Source organism: Mizuhopecten yessoensis, unplaced genomic scaffold (assembly GCF_002113885.1).
Source record: "Mizuhopecten yessoensis strain PY_sf001 unplaced genomic scaffold, ASM211388v2 scaffold11139, whole genome shotgun sequence".
In the NCBI taxonomy this organism is placed as follows: Eukaryota; Metazoa; Mollusca; class Bivalvia; order Pectinida; family Pectinidae; genus Mizuhopecten; species Mizuhopecten yessoensis.
The window spans coordinates 799,185-821,820 of NW_018408899.1; the positions used below are offsets into that span (position 1 = coordinate 799,185).

The following is a 22,636-nucleotide window of genomic DNA, read 5'->3' on the forward strand; positions in this document are numbered from 1 at the left end:
TTAAAAAGGTCAATGATATTCTATTTTATTCACAAATGTACAACCAATTATCATCCACGTTACTAATTACAAGCAGTTACTAACTAATGTTGTTCTACGTTTACATATTGCTAAACAATCGCTGCTTTAACTTCAATTGTTGTGAATTGTTTTTCTCAAAATGGATTCTTGCTTTGATTTCGGGGATACTTTTGTTCTCACTATTGCTCCAATATATCTCGAATGTTTGGATTTTCGATGGATATTGCTACAACTAGCACAATAACAAAATCGAGTCTAAATCAATATTGTCACAGAATGATCCTGAACAAAAATTCCACACAAAATGCAAGCAATCCTCTAGTTTTGTACAGATTGTTTTCCTATTGAACAGCAACATACGTTTTCAACATGCGGATTACCTTTGCCTTGTATACTGGTCGATAATAGTGATAACATACTAGTGTTGGTACTCCAAATAGCACTACAAACAGGTAGATATGTGCATGTCCATATAAGGATGCACTCTGTGGTCAGAGACTTACTTGACTTACAAGGGTATCTCTATTAAAAAGTATGTGTACATAACAATATAATGACATGTCCCATAAAAATGTTGTAACTTAAACGTTCATGTCCATATAATATATGGACATGCTCCATAACGAAAATAATTGGATTGGCCTTATATTCACTTACAAAATCAACATTCATATAATGAACCCTTACATCCCTAAACAATCAAATTGGCTTGACCTAACATCCCTTAAACAATAAAATAAGCACATCCGCAGTGGAAAATCCAGAAGATCAATAGTTGCTGGAGACTAGAATTAAACACAACTTATATTTAGCTCCGATATATCAAAGATGAACATGTATGCTGCATGACTCTAAATGCATAAACTTAGTTGATTTATAAAATCTATATATTCATTTGAATTAATTGATAATACCTTGTTGCCAAGTATTCTACTTTGTAGGGAGAATACATTTTTACTATTTAATTTTCACCTTTGAAATTATCACATTTTTTTTACAGCTCACCTTTTTGCTAAATTTCAATCAAATCATTTCATATTACAGTTTAAACTATGGTATTTTTCACTATTAATTTGTTCTGAGAACAATTCTTGAAAAGATTTTGAAGATAAATTAAAAGTATGGAGTACAGGAAGGGATCACTGCCACCTATCTCTTATAATATAGGGGAGGCAAGGTTCCTGTGATTAGGCTTCCGTTACCCTAGATTAGCACACAAAATCATCAGTAAATTTATTTGAAGCTCCAGGGCAATGAAAATATGCGTTTGGTACTACTAGTTTATTTGGACCGAATGAAAGAATGCAGAATCTACTTAGTGTCCGACCAAATACAAATAGATCCATTTTTAAACTATACATTTGAACATATTTCATTCACCTTTATTTTCAACTGTTTTATAAGTGAAGGCAAAGAAAAAAATCAATCTCATGAAGCAATTTGCATCTGATTTGAACCATTTTTCCCCACAAGAAATAGTTCTGCAATACACCACTGCATAAATATCAAACAAAACTAATTAGCGCTCATAGCAAGCTTATTTTAATTATTTTAATTTTAAATGAAATATGGATTTTTCTCTTTCTCTCTCTTGTTCTCTCTCTTAATCAAACCTATCATTTAATGTTATTTTTAAACGCAATGCAAGTCCCAAGCATTATAGCACTATAAAGATGACAGCACATTACAACATATACACATTGTCCAATTCCTTGTTATAGCCCCAAAACTTCAAACATGTATTTAGAACAATCTTCAATATGTTCCTTAGAAATTTCATATTTCTAGATGATAGGGTCATTTATTTTCCTGAACAAATACATGTAAAAATAATACTTGTATATTTAAACTGAAGGTACCACTGGCAGCAAAAACTGAATAGATTCCTTCTTGCTAAAACATTTTTTGGGGAAAACAAAGATATTAAGAGAGTGTCAAAAGTTTGTGTTTTTTGTTTTCCAAAACTTAGCATTACAAATTATATTATGCACAATTTATTGGTTTGATTATAAATACAATGTATATCAATAAGATGTTTCCTGTTTCTTTTAGTTGCATTATGGTAAATCAAAACCCAATGTTTCAGATGGTGAAAATACAATAACGCAAAACTCAGAATATGAGTTTTAATTCATTTGTAACTTGCAAAAAATGTGTATTCCCATCTTTATCAACAGAAAGGTGAATAACATCAAAAATTAAAAAACTTCTGAATGCAGATATTTACCGTTTATTATCTAATACTATCATATACATTGGAACCTTCCAAGTTATCAGACTATCTAAAAACTCTGGGTTTCCGAAGATTAGATTCAGGAACTTGTATACATTATTTCTACTGTTATAAGTTTATTGATTAATTAGGGAAATTCTTCATTTAAAAGGTTTTTCCCTAGAACTAGATCTCATTGATTCCTCAAATATATATATGAATGCAAGCACAAAGTTATGTATAATACATATGAACACAACCACCAGCAGTTCAGAACCAATCTGCTATCTTGAAAATTGAATGAAAGACAAATTTATATTTATAATTCATTTATGATTTAAATACCATTAATTACAAATAAACATTCTCAGGTAAAATATTTATTCAAAAAGGCAGTTTTCCAATTTGTTATATATACACAGTAGAATTTATGACATGAAATCCCTGCAATAATAAAATAGCAATGAGAAAATAGAATTCAAAAGGCAACTTTGTATGAGACTGCTTACTATATATTAAGAAGATGAAATGCTTTGCAACATTTCATTAGTATTAGAATGTATTACTTTATATCTATAATGGTCGGTTCTAAAACATTTATTGATAATAAATAACGATTAAAAGAATTCATTTAGAGTTTAGGATAACAAAAATAGCATTCAGTCGAGTTTGGCACACTCTTGTGTAACTAAATGCATTGGCTGTCTATTATCATAGGCAATGCCCAACTGTTCAAACCTTCAAACTCATTTTTTAAACTTTATATTGATATTCATCTTTAAAATAAATGAATTATTTCTAAATATCTGAAACTTTGAATTCTAGTAATTTTAAGTTTCCTGTGTGTACTTGATTCCTAGGCTTTCAATCTAACAGTTTTACTGTTGTACATTTTTTAAAGCTAACCAGCAGAAAAAGGCATAAGAATATGTGTTTGAAAACATCCTCTACTAATTTTTGTAGTTCCTCTGCATTGCTAACACACTGAATGTTAGTACACAGCAAAAGTTTCCGGTTATATTTTCTAAATGTCCAAAATGTCTTTGCTAGTACAGTGTATTATCAAATTTCTTTCATGAAAATGGTTATTTTGAATCCCCATATATATCGCTGCATTAAGAAGTGTAGATTTTTTCAAAAACACTTTTACATATACATTAAAAAGTCATGAAACTCGGGGAATGTAATCTTTGAATATCCAGACCATGGTAAATTTATGTGAATCAGTGGTTATGAAGGTGATAAACACAGTATTCTTGTACTATGCTTAGTACTATTATATCAATGATTCATGATTGTATCATTATTCAAATGAACACTGCTGTAGTCATGGCGCTGTGTAGCAATATAGCATACCCCATCACTGTTTCTATGATAACATAGTACATACAGAAACACTGTATGAATGGTAAAGGTCCCAGTTACATTGTATCCGAGTTAACGATGCATACATGACAACCCAGTTCTCACAGTGACACTGTATCCACGGTAACACAGTATCACAATGTGTATCCATGGTAACACAGTTCTCACAGTGACACTGTTTCCAAGGTAACACAGCTATCAAATTGAGTGTATCCATGGTAACACAGATCTCACAATGACAATGTATCCATGGTAACACCAACCTAACAGTGGAACTGTATCGATGGCAGCACAGTATTAATGTAGTAAGAGATTAGTAGCAGTAATATAGTATTCATGATAACACATTTTTGTATTTAAGGTTTTACAATCCTTAAAGTACTGGCACTAATATAAACCTATATAGAATGATGAAGTATTAGTTTATACAAAGTTACCTAGTTTTGAGAAAATGTCATGTACATGTATCTGTATCATTATTAATGAAGTACAAGGAAACAAAGGAATGGATAAACAGTTCTGTCCTTCAACCACGATCAAAATAAATTAAAACTGGATGTCATTATTACAGCTGACATGTCTTAAGAAAAAAATCAGTGAATAATTCATACAAAATGACCATTTTAATTGTTTACAATCACAATATTAATCTTTAATATATCAATATAGTATAAATGATTTTTGATCCATGGTCATTAGCCGAGTCCAGCTACAGATAAAATCATAGAACCAGGCAGCCAACTAGCATTCAGCAATCTTTTTGTCAAGGAAGTTATTTATTTATGTAATAAACATGTTCTGTTTTTTCTTTGTTTTTTCCACGTTTTTTTTTTTTTTTTTTTTAAATAAGTGCAGAGTCTACATTTTACTGTGGCCATTTGTGACTACCAGTCGTTTAGTATGATAAATCGTTTGGGCTATACACAAATGTTTCTAGCACCGTCAAATATATTGATTCTCCTGCTGTTGTAACAGTAGAGAAGAAATTCAGGACATATAATTTTTTATCAACTAAACAACTGATGTTCTGCTGTGTGCAGTACAAATATCCCCAACACATAAACATCTATACAATGTACTCTCACTCCATCTAAACAGATCTCATAACCCAGTAATAAACATATTTTAATGAGAAACATGGAGATCTGAATAATATATAAAGTTTTCCAATATTTACGCAGTGTAATGAATGAAATTAAATTGTATAGTAAAGAAATCGGTGAACCAATCCAAAATCAGAGAAGCGTCTTCCAAAGTCATTAAAAATCAGCTGTTGAACTATCACCTGATAGGTAACATTAACACGAAACACAGTGGGTTGTAAACCTCACACTAGGGACAGTGGATTGTAAACCTCACACTAGGGATAGTGACTTTTATGTTCACACGAGACATGTATATTGAAACACATGTGTATGGGGAACTTAAATGGAATTCCAGCTGGCTTTTAAATGACCTTAGATATAATGAACTAAAGTGTGATGTATAAAACTATAACGTCACTCAAGATGGCACCACTTCACATATTACCTCATATTAAAGAAGATTCTGGATTGGTCCACCAAATCATTAACTGGAATCATTAAATAATAATGATGAAAAATTGTGAGAATTTTCCATTTTTGAATTGCAACCTTTCAATATTGACTGAACAATGCCAGGTAAATCTGTCATTGATGACACATGGTGATAAAGGTATTGTTTACAGCACTTTGTAGACTTCTTAATCACGGTGCAAGGTGAAAGGTGAATAACACTTTGGAACATGAAACCAATGCATATTCATGCCTTTCTGGCACAGTTATCACTCAGGGGATCTGTCACGCTCCAGTGCTAACACTACCAAAACAACTCACACACTTTGTTTCACATTACACATGACAAATAATTCTAGTCATGACATCTATGGAATCATGTGATTGGTATTGGAAGTCACATGACTGATGTAATCAGGCGACTTCTTTTAATTTGAAGCCATGTTGCTTATGTTGGAATATTCTTAATCCTAAGTCATGTGACTCCTGCTTCAGTCATCAACTTGTAGACGGGTCATGTGACTTCTGTTCAAGTCATGTGACATTTGTATCGGTCTAGTAGCTCATTTGTAAGTCATGCAACACCTTTTGATGTCGTCAGCGATATTGCCTAGGAAGGATGAGACGGGTCCAAGCAGTGTCAGTTCCATGGTTTTTATTACTGGGCGGGAGGTTCTTGTGGTGGGGGATTTCCTCCTATTGATAATGAAAAAACACATTGACATGGCTGTATACTGTTACATTGTTATCATGACATGTATTTTACAGAAAAATCTGAACATTTAACATTACCACATCTCCAATCATTAATAGGTAGATTTTTTTTTGTTCTATAGTTGATTAATTCTCTGGTAGAACTATGGATTAAAAATAGTATCTGTTAATCTGCTTTGAATATTACAGACAGGATTGATTTTGTGACAATGTAATTTGTATTCATTGAATTAGAAAGTGAAATTGCCAATTTATCATGGAAGATATGATTTCAACTTTTTCTTGTCATAAATATATTAAATGGGGAGGTGAATACACTTTCTTTTGTTCAACAACCACCCATGCATACAATATATAGAGAGACCTTTTCCCACTGCACTCTTGTTTTTCGTATATACAGTAACTTTCCCTTCCTTTCATTTATTTAGGATATAACTGTAACAGGACCACATCTGTTGACCAGGTAGCTCAGTCAATTAGAGAGACAGTATAACAATTTGTTTTTTTTCAAATCCTGGTCTAGCCCACTGTATTTTATATTTTGATTATTTCACATTTATTTATTTTTTCATAAAAATCCCACAAATTATGGTTTTCTTTTCCAGAGCGACTTATCAATGCTGTAGTCATGCAGGAAACAAAAACAGTTTGAAATGCATAGTGATAGTTTTTGGCAGTGGTACGAGGCCCCTTAACCCTTTCACCCCTAGGTAACTTGAATAGACTCTCCCATACATTCATCTGGATGAGTCCATTATGGGCTACAGTGGTGAAAGGGTTAAGTTAAATATGACAGTAACACAATGGGGCATTAAGCAATGTGATATCAATGAGAAAATGCTGTATCCATGAATGTTAAAATACCCTCTTCCTGCACAAACAGCGCCCCAGTGTGAATCAGAGAATACAATACCTTCGCTTTGTGCATCTGGGTTTTCTCCATTAGGTCGTCCCATCTGTTCCCGGAGTTGTGCCACCAAGTCTGGATGAGTTTCCTGTACTTGAGCAGCCAGCTGCTGGCCTCTAAATTAGTAAACAAATACACAAATCAATTAAGTGCTATTTCTCGTAACTTAATCTTGTGACTGCTATAAGTTCCATCACTCCCAGCTCTTTTTTTGACAATTCTGTTGTGTGAAATAACATCACAAGGTTACTTTGTCATGTCATCCTTGCAATTTGCGTTATTACATTACAATAATCTTGCACCCAATTTTCTGTCAATCAAAATATATTTTCCTTAATGAATAGATTACCACTTCTGAGAATTGGTTACTTACACTTGTAGAAGTCCCATGGAACTTGGATTACCTCCTGACTGAGCCCCCGACATCATGTTTGTCATCCTGTCACCATCAATAATACATAAGTTTTACTACATATTAGTTGAATTAATAATGGGGGAAAAATGATAATTCACGCCTACAAAGGTCAGAATTATAAACAATATCATATTGCAACATATAGGAAATATTGCAAAATTCAGTTAATTTGTAATGGTTTTATCTATTAGAAAAAAATATGTGAGCAACAGTTCAGCAAGTTTAAATGATTAATTGAAAATTATTTGTATGGAGTTTTGGAAATGATCACACCAAGCAAGCTTTAACTTGGACAATATTGATCCAATCTTTACAATTTTTTCTATAAAATTATTTCATGGTTTGTTTAAAAGTCAGAAACAGTGAAAAATGATTACATTCTAATCTCATTTTAAAATAATATAGCACTACATGTATATATTGCTAGACAAATATTGCAATACATTGTTCACTCCTAGGCTACACACAAAAAGATGCTGTGCAGGTTTTAGGGTGTAGAAGTTTATCTCAACAAAAGTGAAGTAATGTGTTACAACATAACAGTATGGTATGTATTACAATCTCAGAGTTCTGGGACAATTTATCATTTCAAGATAAAGAAGGGTATGTGATTTAACTTACATTTGTTGCAGTCCTGGATCTTGCATGAATGTCCTAGCCTGTTTAATGAAATAAAATAACAGATTATCAGGTAATACCATCTCTATGCCAAACAAACTTTTTGCTTAAATACAAAGGGTAATGAGATCCAACGCCCCCTAGTGGATGTTCAGTGACGTTCTGTCTATCCCAGTTGATGGATTCCTAAATGGAATTCACTCGTCCGGCCATAAGACTAACAGAAATTCAAAAGAATCGATGACCAGACAACATCAAATGGGGAGTCTCGGCAAATATAATACAGAGCAGAATAAGATACTACATAATTATTTTTGATATTTTGTTTGTTAAATAGTTCAATTTAACCTGGTGAAAACTGCTGTCAAAGACATCTGACTACAGCATATACCTGTCTATACAGGACACCTCTGTACTACAGCAATTCTCCAGGTATTGCACTTTGACAAAGTTATTGCTTTTCATTTTGGGTTACACCGTCAAGCACATCTTATTATTTTATTAAGATTTGCACAGTGGAAAATATGTGTAGCTAAACAAGGGTTACAACTTCAGGGATTGTGTTCTGACTAGAAACACAGCAAATATAATAATCCTCTGACATGAAACTACGACTATTTCATTACAATCTGATAACACTGTTATCTTACACACTGTGACATCTATCAAAATTGATGTCTGCCACATATTTTCTGTTCAGATGCTGAGGATACAACATGAATGTTATCACTATTCAGTAGTTGTTTGGTATCTTTGCTACGTACACAAAGATCTTAACTACATACACAAAGATCTTAACTACATACACAAAGATCTTAACTACATACACAAAGATCTTAACTACATACACAAAGATCTTAACTACATACACAAAGATCTTAACTTAACTACACAATCTACCTCACAATAGCAGAAAACAATAAAATTGCATTGAGAATCCTATTCAAAATGGCACTCAGTCTAGATAGCAAGCGTAAAGTCAATAGAATATGGTGCCAAAGAATACCCAGTGTATTCTTCCACATTTTTGTTGCAGTAACATTTTTCATCGCTTTAGTCCTTTAAATACATGTATCCTTGAAATTCAAGGGTTCTGCCCTCAATAAACATACCTTCCCTAAATTCATGGTAAAAATCATGATGAAATGAATGCTGGGGTTAAGGAATATGAATGGTTCAGGTATAAAACCTGACAAATTACTATGCTGATACCTGTTCTTTGAAGATTAAAGAGGAGCTACACCACAATTTAAAGCCTGTTGATTTTGCCATTAAGCTGCCACAACATTCTCTTGGTCTCCATTAAAGACAACAGAATAGCCTACTGTGTCATCCGCAAAGTGCTTCGTAAAGAGCCTTGGATTATGTTGTGATATTTTCCATGGGTGCAGAGTAGGTGTGCAATTTAAGAGTGGAACCCTTGGATTTCAAGGAATTAATAGAAAATTTGATGGTTTCATGTTGAGTACCGTATATATATTTCATGTGCATGGCAGAATACTGATAGTTTTTGTGAGTTTAAATCCTCTATATGCAGTATAAAGGCAAAATCTGTATCGCATATACCTGTCTATAAAGATCACCCCTGCAAAGCAAATACCTGTTGATATATAGAGACCATCTCTATATCAAATACCTGTCTATTAAAGTCATCACAATGTAGTGAATAGTTGTTATACTGGTTTATAAAAGTCACATCTGTACAACAATTACCTGTCTATAATGGTCACCTCTGTATAGCATACAGGTCTATAAAAGTCACACCTATATAGCAATTACCTGTCTTCAAGGTCATCTCTACAGCAAAATCTGCCTATGAAGGTCATCACTATGTAAAAACGTCCATAAAGATTTGATCAATGTATGTTATAAACCTCTCTATAACACACAGTGCTTAAATTTCCTATGTGTTCCTTCTTCAATGTATTTAATACATTGAACAAGACAACTTGTATAAATGAGGTACATTTGAACTTTCCCTTTAATACTGAGTATTTTATTAAGAATGTGTATGATAACCTACCATATTCATCATAGCGGGATTGTTTAACATTGCACCAATGTCCATTCCAGGCATTCCAGGCATTCCTGGCATCCCTGGCATTCCTGCCATCCCTTGCATTCCTGCTGCTCCCATGTTAAATCCAGTCTGAAACAATAGACAAACTGTTTACTAGGCCGCTTTTGTTTATCGCAATCCAAACGGTTGGACCAATTGTCAATATAAAGCAAGTCATGGGAGAGAAAAGGGAGAAGACTCTGACAGCTTTCACACAAAATTGATATTTAATTATTGGACACAAGAATAAAACTGTTAATTTACAATGTTAGTGAAATTTAGATATAAGTTACAATACCTGTGTTGCTCGTTCCTTTAGTTTCTGTTCAGATATTTCAAGATTATTCTGATGTGTCTGATTGCCAGGATCAAGATCAAGGGCCTTTCTGTAGCATTCCAGGGCACTTTCGTGGTCATCTAGAGCTGTGTACGCAATCCTGTTGGTAAAAGGCACAACACCTATATTACTACAGGAAACACACTGTGCAAATACAGGTAATATGGATGGCAATCATGTAAAGCAGGATGATTTTTTAAGTGCTATTTTCTTTTTCTATTTTCAATTGTTTTTATGGACTTTTTTTATTCAACTCTAAGGCTATTATCAAAGCACAAACAATTTGGAGTGAGTCTTGTTTTTTCTTGGTTGAAATTTAACATTGTCACAACATCTATGGCCATCTGAAGATGAGTGCCTTGTGAGACACTGCTAAAAAGAAATAGTAAATAGGAGAGAAAACTAAAGATATAGGTACAAACTGTTGCCAAGAATGCAGCAAATCATATTTCGGTTTCTTCAATGACTTATAAAAGACCTGAATCTGCTGGGGCTTCCCATTAGACAATTCATACCGCTGGGGCTTCCCATTAGACAATTCATACTGCTGGGGCTTCCCATTAGACAATTCATACAAACATGCAGTTGGATACAGCAGGTTTGGTTTTATTCGCAAACCTGCACAGACAATTTAGAGAAGGAGCATGTAATTATATTCTATTTATAAATGTATTCAGCTATCCACTATCTTTCTTATCCTCTTTAAAAGTAATACTTAATAAACAATTTTAAATGTTCCCGACATAATTGACAATATCCCTCTGAGATATAAGGGGAGCTAACCCCATAATATCCCTTAAAATATTTAATTGCACCATGTTTCAGCAACTGTAGTCCTGGTCAATAATGAAATACAACCTTTTGTCATCCTTGAAACTCCTAGAGTTTCACTCACATGGGTTCTCTGCACCCCTGGAATATATGATGGCAACATTGAAGACACAAAGATATCTATATAATTGGTCTCAGGCGACAAACCTGACCAATCGCTAGGCTGATACCTATCCTTTGAAGATTACAGAGGAGTGACACCTGACTTCTTTTGATGTCCATCAAACAATCAAACTAGTCTTCTTGTTTCATCCACAAGGTGGCACACATGGAGCCTTAGATTTTGTCATGATATTATTCCAGGATTGTAGAGAGTGTAAGTGAGGGTAACCCTTGGAGTATCAAGGATGACCTTGGCCTATATGGGGAGGTAAGCTAAAAGTCTGCTTTTAATGATATACTTACCCCATCCTTCCATACGCTTTACTGTAGCATGGGTCTATAGACAGTGCCCGTTGACAATCCTCTATGGTGAGGTCATGTTTGTTTATTTTACTGTATGCTGCTGCTCTGTAAAACAAGGCCCATTGGTGACTCCATAACACTGAATATGCAGTTCATAGTAGAAAAATTAGCATCTTTCTATCACAAAAAAAGTTTGAAATTTAAGGACAAATTTGAGTAAAATTATTCAACTATTAAAATCAGTCGAATTTTATAAGTGATGCGATATGTTTACAGGTAAGTTAATGTTTGGCTATAAGCCCATCTTGTCCTTGATATAAACTGATTAAACAAGTCCTTTCTGCATATCATTTAAAAAATATTTTGAATTTTATGTAGGTTAGTTCAGATTTCAAAGACTGGACCTGACCCCTGACCTCTCACCCCAGAGATAACCACATGTAAAATATAACATGAGGAAAAAATTGGTTATACCTGTTGCAATAGTAGACAGGGTTTTTGTTGTCAAGTTTAATCGCTTGAGTGTAATACTCCACAGCATCTGAATACTTCTCAGCCTTCATAAATTCATTTCCTGAAATATGTAAACATACAACATAATGATTAACTGAGTGCAGCGAAATTTATCATTTCTAAGATAACATGCAAATGGGGTAGTTGAAATAATCACCTTCACACAATCATAACAAGAGGCCCAGAGGGCCTGTATCGCTCTCCTGGAAATGTTAGCAAAATTGAATAGCATGATGTTACTGGAAGTTACCAATGTTTCTATTGGGCCCCACCCCTCTGTCCCCAGGGGGGTCGGACCCATCATTGATACAAAATTAGGTCCCCTTCACCCAAGGATGCTTTAGACCAAATATGGACATAATCCTGACATTCCTACAGTAGAAGAAATGGCTCCACCCATCAAGACCCCAGGAGGTCCAAACCCACCAATTATACAAAATTAAGTCCCCTAATTGGCAAAAGGATGCTTCAGACAAAATTTAGTCTAAATCTACTTGGCCGTTCAGGACAAGTAGCGTTTTAAAGGAAAAGTTGACGGACAGACAACAGACGTTGCGGTATGGCATAAGCTCACCATGGTCCTTCGGACCAAGTGAGCTAAAAATGTATAAGTAATTATTCAAATGAAACTGTCTTTCTCAAAAAGTTTATTATATTAAAAGCAGTGTCCTGAACATGTATTTATTAAGTGTTCAAATCAAACATTAAATGATGATTAAACTGAAACATTCAATTAATAATCAAAGAACCTGTTGCTTTCTTATCCTCTGCTTGTTGTTTCTCTTCCTCTGTAGGTTCATGTAAGGATAATGTTGAAAAATCAGAATCAGGCTGAAATTGAACAGCAGAAACAACATAATAACTTGTAGATCTACATGAATTTAAGGAGATCCAGCACACTCCGTGGATTCAGCTATATTATAGCTCTTAAAAACTATAATGGCTGTCTCTACCTATCTGAAATAGGTATTTTTAGCTGTTTTCATTCAATTTTCAATCTAAAACAGAATGACATACAGTCCCATATAAAATTTAAAATAAGATTTAATCACTATTTTGGTAACAACAGACAACAAATAAACATATCCTTTTTTATTATTAAATGTTGATGTAAAAAAATCGGAAAAATAAAGATATACCTTTAAATGTATGCCTTTTTTAGTCAACGTAACTATAAAACCAATTAGGTATTTATTTTCATTAAAATGAAATCTTAAGAAATATATCTCAATACACCTATAAATTATAGGTGGATATTGCTACAATAGCATGTATAGGTCTTTACAGCAATATAGCTCAATCGGCAGAGTGAACTGAACCTGATATGTAACCCAGACTACATCCTGTAAATCAGTATGTGGAACTGGTTTCTTGGTTCACTACTCTTACACATTAAGCACTAGTGCTACATGAAAACATTTCTACAATCCTGGTGGTGCATTCCCTATGAATGCCAACTGATAGCAATTCAATGATTTAACAAGAGGCCAATGGGCCTAAACGGTCACCTGAGTCTACAGTATTTTTGTTGTTGAAATATGTACCAATTTGAGTAAAAAATAGTATAATGTTAACTTAACTTTGTCAGGACCATGAGCTGATCATTCCTAGACCAATTTTAAGTGAGATCGGCCTATTAGAACTTAGTAGCAAAATAGCGGCCATGGCAGCCAAATTGTATTTCTGATTGACCCGAAAAATAACAACACTGTGTCAGGACCATGATTCGATCATTCCTACAAAGTTTCAGTTCAATCGGCCAAGTAGAACTTTACTTTAAGTTTGAAATAGTTTTTCAAAATGGTAGGCGTGGTGGCCATATTGGATTTCTGATCAACCCGAAAAATAACAACACTTTGTCAGGACCATGATTCGATCATTCCTACAAAGTTTCAGTTCAATCGGCCAAGTAGAACTTTACTTTAAGTTTGAAATAGTTTTTCAAAATGGTAGGCGTGGTGGCCATATTGGATTTCTGATCAACCCGAAAAATAACAACACTTTGTCAGGACCATGAGTCGATCATTCCTACAAACTTTAAGTTCAATTGGTCCAGCAGAACTTGACTTTAAGTTTGAAATAGGTTTTCAAAATGGCGGCCGTGGCGGCCATATTGGATTTCTGATTGACCTGAAAAATTACAACACTTTGTCAGGACCATGAGCTGATAATTCCTACCAACTTTCAGTTCTATCGGCACAGCAGAACTTGACTTTAAGTTTGAAATAGGTTTTCAAAATGGCGGCCATGGCGGCCATATTGGATTTCTGATCGACCCAAAAAATAACAACACTTTGTCAGGACCATGAGGCGATCATTCCTACCAACTTTCAGTTCAATCGGCCCAGCAGAACTTGACTTTAAGTTTGAAATGTAAAATGTTAACGGACGACGGACGACGACGGACGAAAAAGGATAGCAATAGGTCACTTGAGCTATAGCTCAGGTGACCTAAAAAGATAAAAGGTTTCAATTTTGATGACTTTGGGAGCCAAAAAATGCCCATACCACACAAAGTTAATAAAAATACATACTTATTCTAAGATAAAAACTATCGGGCAGTTCATGTTGAAATGGGGTCTTGAACTTAAATTCAGAAATTATGGTTGAACCCTATAAACAATTTGCAATAAATAACATTCATTTCAATTGAATTTGTACCAAACACCTGATAAGAAACATCCTATACAGACACCATATGTTACTTACCTCTAAACTAAGTTGTGAGTTGAATATATCCAGGAGATTCTTCTGTACCTGGTATTTAGCAATCTGACTAGGGTCGGTCATATCTAGACCATAGGCATTGGATAAGCACTGTAGTCCAACTGTAATCATGGATACTCAAGTTGAAATATTTTGTGAGACTGTTTTGTTATGACAATAAAAACAGGTTTTCTAGAACGTTTGACTTTTAGGGGTTTAGGTCTTGTAGATGTAAAAAGGATTGCTAGAAAACAGCTTGAGATCAATAGATCTGTCTCTATTTGATATTAGACAACTATATATATATATATATATGGATCAATTTATCAGACTGTTTGGAATGTGAAAACAACAGCAATCATCATATTCATACTGTCTTTTCAAACTGAAGAAAAAAACAATGGATGGAAGTTAATTAGGAACCCACTTTTTAAATTTGAAATTGAAAACGATCAAATAACAGCTGATTAATATATTTTTTTCAGGATTCCCTGCCAACTTTTCGAAGATTGAACAGCAAATGAATCTCAAGCAATATATATTACCCCGGTAATATTTTGTACATGTATATTAATCTAAGAAAAGTGTGATTTTTTTTTATGACAGAACTGATGGCATTTGCAAAATATTTATTCACATACACACAGCCTGATTGTTACACAGGATTGTTGTTTTTAAATCTTCATTTACTGTTGATATTTTGTTCACTGGTGACATGATAATAACATAAAAACAGCTCACCCTCAAGGCTCTCCAAGGAATCTTCATCAAGATCCCCAGTTACTTTCTGATCCTCCATGAACCTCATTATAGCAAACACCAACTTCTTCACATCTGCCATCTTGATCTATAGAACAATAAAATAAAAATTGAATTTCATTTTGAAAATTAGGTGACTTATATATAAAAAAAAAAACATAACAGGAGGCCAAATGGGCCGGTATCGCTCACCTGGTATTAATCTCACACTTGTAACCTTAAAAGTGATCTAAAATAAAGCTACAGGCAAAATATCAGTATTTATGACTACAAGTCATTCAAAAGAACCTGTCAAAAGAATTAAAAACATTTGACCCCTGTAACTTTAAAAGCTGAATAAGGTAATTACGTAAAACAACTTACAAATATCACCCCCCTAGACTTATTGTTTATTGAGATTAGGTCATTTAAAGGTTAATACATATTTGACCAAATGTGGCCTTGAAAGTTGGTCAAGGTCATTATCGCTAACCTGAATAATAAAGCACCCATGGGAAATTATTCTTATTATATAAAATCCCCCCAATGGTTCGGAAGAAGGAGTTTAAATATTTAAACCTCAAATTCTCCTATTGGGCCGCGCAACTCTGCACCCAGATGGGCCACATCCTCAGTTTACACAAAATTTAGTCTCCTTTGCCCAAGGATGCTCCAGGTCAGATGTGGATAAAATCCCTCCAATAATACAGGAGAAGGATTATAATGATTTTAACATCAAATTCACCTTTTGAGCCCCCCCCCCCCCCCCCCTGCATCCAGAGGGCCCATAGCGCAGAGAGGCCACAACCAATTTTTATACAAAATAGAGTCCTCTTTGCCCAAGGATGCTCCAGACTAAATTTGTTTCATTTTGCTGTCAAACCTGAACGTAACTTCATTGATCTTTTAACATGTCATGTATATAATTCTGAGTGATAGTTTACTTCAATTGTTGATTGTCCGGGGAAAAAAGGATTCTACAGGATAAAGCTTGGAAAGAGTTTTGATGAGATTGCCTTGATTGTCTAGTGGGGACAAGACATGTGGAATTGATGGCAACTATGCAATTTAATATTTTCCTGAGAAATGGTCAGTCTTGCAGTAAGACTGGCATTTTGATCTTCTAACCAATGAGATATTATAATTAATTTAGGAACAAAAGCGGCAGAGCGGACCGGTGCTGAAAAATCCCCATCTTATCTTTTTCCAACTTGCACATTTTAGTTAAGGGCAATGTAGGGAACTGGCATCTGTCAGAATGGAACACCATCTTCCACTTTCTCTCCCATGGCCTAGTCTGTTGTCAAGATATCTTCTCTGGGATTTAGCACCACTCGCTGGTGTTAATGCGAGTTAAATAAATTGTATAATCTGCAAAGATTTTTATAGATGATGAAATAATGATGAAATGCACTATTATCTATATTCCTAATACAAAGATATGTAGCGGAGCTAGACTGGGTCGGTCGTCGGCGACCAGGTAGCTCAAATGGTAGACTGTCCGTCTTGAGTTTCGAGGATAAAAGGGTCTAACCCCGATCTGTCCGTACCTTTTTCTGCTCCGGTTACATTTGGCGGCAAACGTAATATACCCACTGAAGGTACGTGGTATATGGTCTCGTGTGTCTGCGGGGTTGACAAAATTGGTTAAAGGACGAAATTGGTTAAAGGAGGGAGGAATGTAGCGGAACTAGATGGGGTTGATCGTGTGCGACCAGGTAGCTAAAATGGTAGAACGTCTGTCTAGAGTTAGGAGGGTCGAACCCAAGTCTGGCCGTAAATTTTCCACTCCTGATACAGTTATATGCATTATATTACTGTCCAGGGTCTCATGCAGGGGTCCACACTAACACTAGTCTGCTAGTAGATTTCAGCAAGGACTAGTGAATCGCCGAACCTAACTGGTCCTTTTGACTTTTTTTGAAAAAATAAACTATAAAATAAGAATGGTTCTTTTTAAGATTTAGAAAACAGCTTAAAATGAGATATATTGCATGATCATTGTAAAAAAAATCCTAAAACTTCACCATATTTTTATGGCAGTAATTATTTCAAGTCCCTACAGTATATTACTTTTGATGTTTCCTGTTGTAGATCACAATGTTTCCTTATCAGTTAATCTTGGACTAGTTACATTGATGAAGGCATACCTGCCAAGTGACCCGATTTCGTCGGGTTACACCCAGGATTTTAGCCCTTCACCCGCTTTTATAACTTCATCCGCCGGGTTACGATTTTGACCCGGATTTCGTCAATTTCACCCGTTTCCACCCGGAATCTTTTCGTATATTAGAAGTTACCGAAGTCACTCAGAATTCTCTAGACTTTTCCATCCTTCTTCACAAGAAAGACGATCTATTTCCTGTTTCCGTTTCTCACCAACAGGTAAGTTGTGAGTTGTTTATATACGTACTAGAACTGTTTTTACAAATGTTTATATAAAGAACGTTGTTACTGAACTTGCCGACAAGTTATTAGTCAGGTTTTTAACGAATAATTGAGTTGTATTTACGTAGAATAGATCGTATTTTGAAGGTAACGTTATGTCTTCTTGAAGGAAGAAGTTTTTATCGGGACTTGCAGGTTCTACTACACGAATTGCTAAAAGAAAAGATAATTGTACACATATCAAATGTCGTAGGAAAATGAGTTATAGTGTACAAAGTCCCGTGGTCGTGGACCAAACGCTGCATTCTGCACTCTAGTCAAAAACACGCACAGGCATTTGATGATTTGTTTCTGTCAATCAAAATGATCCTTACAATAAGAGTTCAAACCCTACTCGTATAAAACTGATATTTTATATGAGAAGGGTGCAACTTCTTGTTGTCAGGACCATTTTCATTGACAGAAACAAAATGCTATTTTATATGAGCAGAATGTGACATCTTGTGGGATCGTTTCAATTGACATAAAAAATGCCTGTGAAAACACAGTATCATATATATTATTATGAATTAATTTTATAAGTTGTGTTGTTGACAAATCTTTTTATTTTTCAGCTTTGAATTTGGTATTGTGGATGAGGATCAACTAGATCTGCTGGAAGAACAGTTCAATGAATGTAGAATGTAACTTTTACATCATTAAAATATTTAAGTTATAATTTAATATCTATTTTTCTTATATTTGTTGCGAAAAAAGCTGTCGCGCACTATGACCCTTTTTTTAATTTTCAAAAGAGGGTCATAACCCTCTTTCAGTATGTCCAGGGTTGGCAGGTATGCGAAGGACTAGTAAATAATCTATTCTACTAGTCCTGTGGACTACCAAGCAAAAAAAAGTTAGTATCTAACCCTGTCATGATACCTCTTTTAAATTGAATCTGAAACGCTTTAAGTTTCAATTTTCAAAGGCCGATATGGTCAAAACTGATTATCTAATTCCGTAATAGTAGACTGCTGAACTTTGCTGAAAATACCAACTACATGTATCACAGGAATGTAAATTTTGATCAAGTACTAGTACTGTACACAATAAAATATATATTATCACATATATTCCATTGCTAAATTACTAAATTTCACACAATTATTGTGCACAACTCTCAAATGTTCATATGTTGTTGAGTTTGAATGTTAGCGAGTTACAGAGGTAGTAAAATACAGTCAGTCAATTACATTTGCCTCAGGATATACATTGTGACAATTTGACATGGCAGTCACAAGCAAGTTTAGATCTGTCAGGTATGAGGAGTTGCAAAATTAACATTTACTTAGAAATTATTTGCAATATTACTCAAATTTCAGAAGATATAACACTGTTAGGAATAAATGTAACTATAAGAGTAAAAACCAATTACCTCTTGAAATGAATGACTGCAGTTTTAAGTGTAATTTCTCAAGTTGTTCACCACACCGGTGTCAGAAATTTAGACCGGAAGTAAGGCGCAGACAGGAAGTAGACCAAAAACGAGAACATTCGTTTGATTACACGACGTTTTAATTTTGCTATTGTTTTTATTTGTGTTTCTGAAACTGTCAATACATATTGTTGTTATAATGTTACAAAAAGGTTTTGTTGATTGATCAAATATTTTATTGTTATGCAAAATTAATTATTTTCAGCAACCAAAGATAGGTCGTAAAAGCACGGGCTAAAAGCACGCCATTTTTGAACGGTTGAGTTGGTGGGTAGAAATCGTATAGTAAACGCTTACTTCTTGTGTTCATTTGCGTAAAATCTGCTTTCAAAGATGTCGTCAGAAAAGATAAATACTCGAGTCATCCAAGTGACTAATGTTGCGCCTGCTGCATCAAAAGATCAAATGAAGACACTTTTCGGCTACATCGGCAGAATTGATGAAATCAAATTGTACCCTCCTGAAGCCATTCTCCCAGATCCCGAGGACCCCATGATGTAAGACAGTCTGCAACTGATAACTTTATTGTTATTTTGCATTATAGAATATTGGCTTGTCTTTTATTTCGTTAAAAAATACCAAATTAATTAGGGGCCTAATCATTTTCATAGCTAGCTATCGGGCTATAAATCAATAATCAGATAAAGCAGGGGTTTTGCCAGTTATTTTGGGAAAGGGCCCCTGAACAGGAATTGGGAAAATATCATCGGCATTTGGCAAAAATTGGGAAATATCATCAGTGTTCCAACAGGCACAGGTTCGAGAAGATATATAAGTTTTGAGAAATAAACCCCACAATGTGATTTGCAAAAATGTTTTCCTCTAGCTGTTTTTTACAGAAAATGTAACATGCTTAACATTAAACATTACACCGAAACGCAACAAAATACACTATGATTACAAACTCCACAACCACACATTACACAAAGTAGAAACAAGCAAATACTTAGGACTAACACTACAAAACAACCTACGATGATACAAACACATAAACAATATCACAGCCAATGCCAATAGGTCCCTAGGTTTTCTCAAACACAACCTGAAAATAAACTCACCACATATAAAAGAACATGCATACAAAGCACTAGTTAGGCCTAAACTTGAATACCGCTCTTCCATTTGGGATCCACACAAACCAAATTAAACAAATAGAAAAAACAACGAAGAGCAGCACGCTATGTACAAAACAGATACCACAACACTAGTTCGTAACAGACATGATCCACACACTTCAATGGCCAACACTACAAACACGACGCTTATACACTAGAATTATCCTTTTTTACAAAATTATACACAGAATCATACGTTTAAACCCAACACATATACTCACACCTGTAGACCCCCGCACCAGACAGGTACACCCGTACGCATACAAACATATCTGCTACAAAGGAAACCTACAAATACTCATTCTTCCCACACACAGTAACACAATGGAATCTCCTTCCCTTAGCAGCAGTCCAATGCACAACACTAGAGGACTTCAAGGCACACTTACCCTACACAGCCCTTGAAGCCCTCATCACACACTAGTACTTACACCAGATTTTAACTTTTTATCTATACCTTGCACAAAAAAATCACAAAAAAACCCCAACCCCACCCCTAATCACTAAAAATAACCCCCTTCACGCCTCTACAATAGGACCCCCCGATGGCATAATCATCAAACTGATGGAGCCCTCGTATCAAGAAGAAGAAGAAGAAAAAATGTATAGGATAAATAAACCACAGAAATAGATCTAAGTCCGTGAATTAACAAATCAATTTTCAGGTTTTTTTTGTTTTTTTTGTAAATTTCATTTTTTTGTTATTTATGTATTTTGAATGCTCTTTCATGGAGCGTAATACTGTGAACGTTGCACATATAACGACTGGAAACTTGTATAATCATGCTTTTTGATCTAATTGGGGAAATACAGGGTCATTTTTTTGATTGGGAATGGGTCCCTTTATAATTATCGAACCTTATAAACACCTGGCAAAACCCCTGTAAAGAGATGTGTATAAAACATTGATTTGTTGTATTGCAATATAATATGGCATACTATTTTGATGTTATTTAAAACAAAATAAAATATATTTTGCAAATGTCCATTAATTGCCCATCATAAATGTCTTTTTCCTCTTTTCCTTTTTACTAGAAATCCATTGTAATCCCTAGTAAATTCTGTCTTTAAGTATTGTCTGAGCACAAAAAATGTTTAGGCCAAATACAAATATATGTGTGTTTCCTGTTTCGGCTCCAAAAAATAGGGTGAGTAGGTAGGAAAAACATTTCATTTCATAGTTTTTTTCTGGTTAAGAAAAATCTCCTGATTACTTCCAACAACTGTGAATGTTAAAAATTTGTTATTGTTTTAAGAAAGTATGAATGGCACCAAAATATATCATTTTTATTCATATAAAATACATACAATATGTACACAAATAAATTGTACCTACCTAAATGTTTATGGAATATTCAACGTAATTTCAAGGTTATTGGTGTTTTCAATTCGTTTAAATTAATTGAATAACAAAATAAGTACATTTATATTTCCCCATATTTACAACACAGGTATTTTAATCCATCATAAAATATACAAGTCTTCACCATTGTGAACTCGATCTCTTCAATCCAAACTTATCTCCAACTATAAACTGTAAAACTACACAGATCTACAAACTACAGCTAAACCCACTATTATTACTAACTCTCCTCTATATCTCTAAACCTCTCAACTTGATCTCCCTAACTCAACCTCCTTTCTCAAGACTCCTTAACTCAACTTCCCAACCAAACTCTAGTCTCTTCTCCTCCTTTGACTCTTAAGCTGAACTACCTTACTATCTGTCCCTTAGCAAAATCCTGCTACATTTAAAATGTTGATGCTGGTGAAATCCTGCTAATAAACTGGCCATAAATCCTGCTAAATTTGACGCGCCATTTTTGGCAGTCAGCATCAGCCGGAAGCACAAACACTGATATCACAGACTGGACTCTCCCCACCTAGACTACAGACGTTCATGTACACACTAATCTACAGATCTCAACCTATATCAAAAAAACAATTATCTATGGCTATTTAGCTACTATCTTCAAATAAAACTCTGAAACTGACCACAAGCCAAGGCTAATTAAATGTATAGCAAATCATATATACACCTTTAAATTTGAACAATTGAATGGCGAATAAATGGATATAACAATGACTGTGAAAACCCAATAAAATTATCTAGGGTGGCATGAAAAGATAGGATGGGACGGGAAACACAGCTATATTTTTATTTGGCCTTATGTATGCTGTGACCCATATCAGTATAACATATATATGTGTATTTCAGACATTTGTAATGAACCCCTGTGGTCTGATCAGTAGCTTTGTAATGATGTTTTAATGATTATGGAA

At 34.4% G+C, this 22,636-nt stretch overlaps 2 protein-coding genes across 11 annotated transcripts in view; one reads left to right on the forward strand and one right to left on the reverse strand.

The window, feature by feature from the left end:
- Positions 1-19,464, reverse strand: LOC110466622 (small glutamine-rich tetratricopeptide repeat-containing protein alpha-like). Its single transcript, XM_021523225.1, has 12 exons — positions 19,179-19,464; positions 15,380-15,485; positions 14,642-14,760; positions 12,682-12,763; positions 11,894-11,993; positions 11,420-11,524; positions 10,145-10,283; positions 9,811-9,936; positions 7,791-7,828; positions 7,128-7,193; positions 6,761-6,870; positions 1-5,829 (listed from the first exon to the last, which is right to left on the reverse strand). Exons 2-12 carry the CDS (start codon positions 15,477-15,479, stop codon positions 5,792-5,794), a joined length of 1,023 nt encoding a protein of 340 aa, XP_021378900.1. The 5' UTR covers positions 15,480-15,485; positions 19,179-19,464; the 3' UTR covers positions 1-5,791.
- The window catches only part of LOC110466620 (probable splicing factor, arginine/serine-rich 7), a 27,888-nt gene continuing 24,714 nt past the window's right edge, over positions 19,463-22,636 (forward strand). For all 10 annotated transcript variants that reach the window (XM_021523210.1, XM_021523214.1, XM_021523213.1 and 7 more), the window contains exon 1: positions 19,463-19,735. In XM_021523210.1, coding sequence (XP_021378885.1) covers positions 19,572-19,735 — 164 coding nt within the window. In that variant the 5' untranslated portion in view covers positions 19,463-19,571. The remainder of the gene's footprint in view (positions 19,736-22,636) is intronic.

Excerpts from the sequence above, each read along its gene's own strand:
- LOC110466622 (XM_021523225.1), bottom strand. The coding sequence starts at position 15,479 with ATGGCAGATGTGAAGAAGTTGGTGTTTGCTATAATGAGGTTCATGGAG. Across the intron at positions 6,871-7,127 it reads TCCATGGGACTTCTACAAGT|AGGCCAGCAGCTGGCTGCTC; the intron begins GTAAGTAACCAA and ends TTACTAATTTAG. Across the intron at positions 5,830-6,760 it reads CCCAGATGCACAAAGCGAAG|GAGGAAATCCCCCACCACAA; the intron begins GTATTGTATTCT and ends CATTATCAATAG.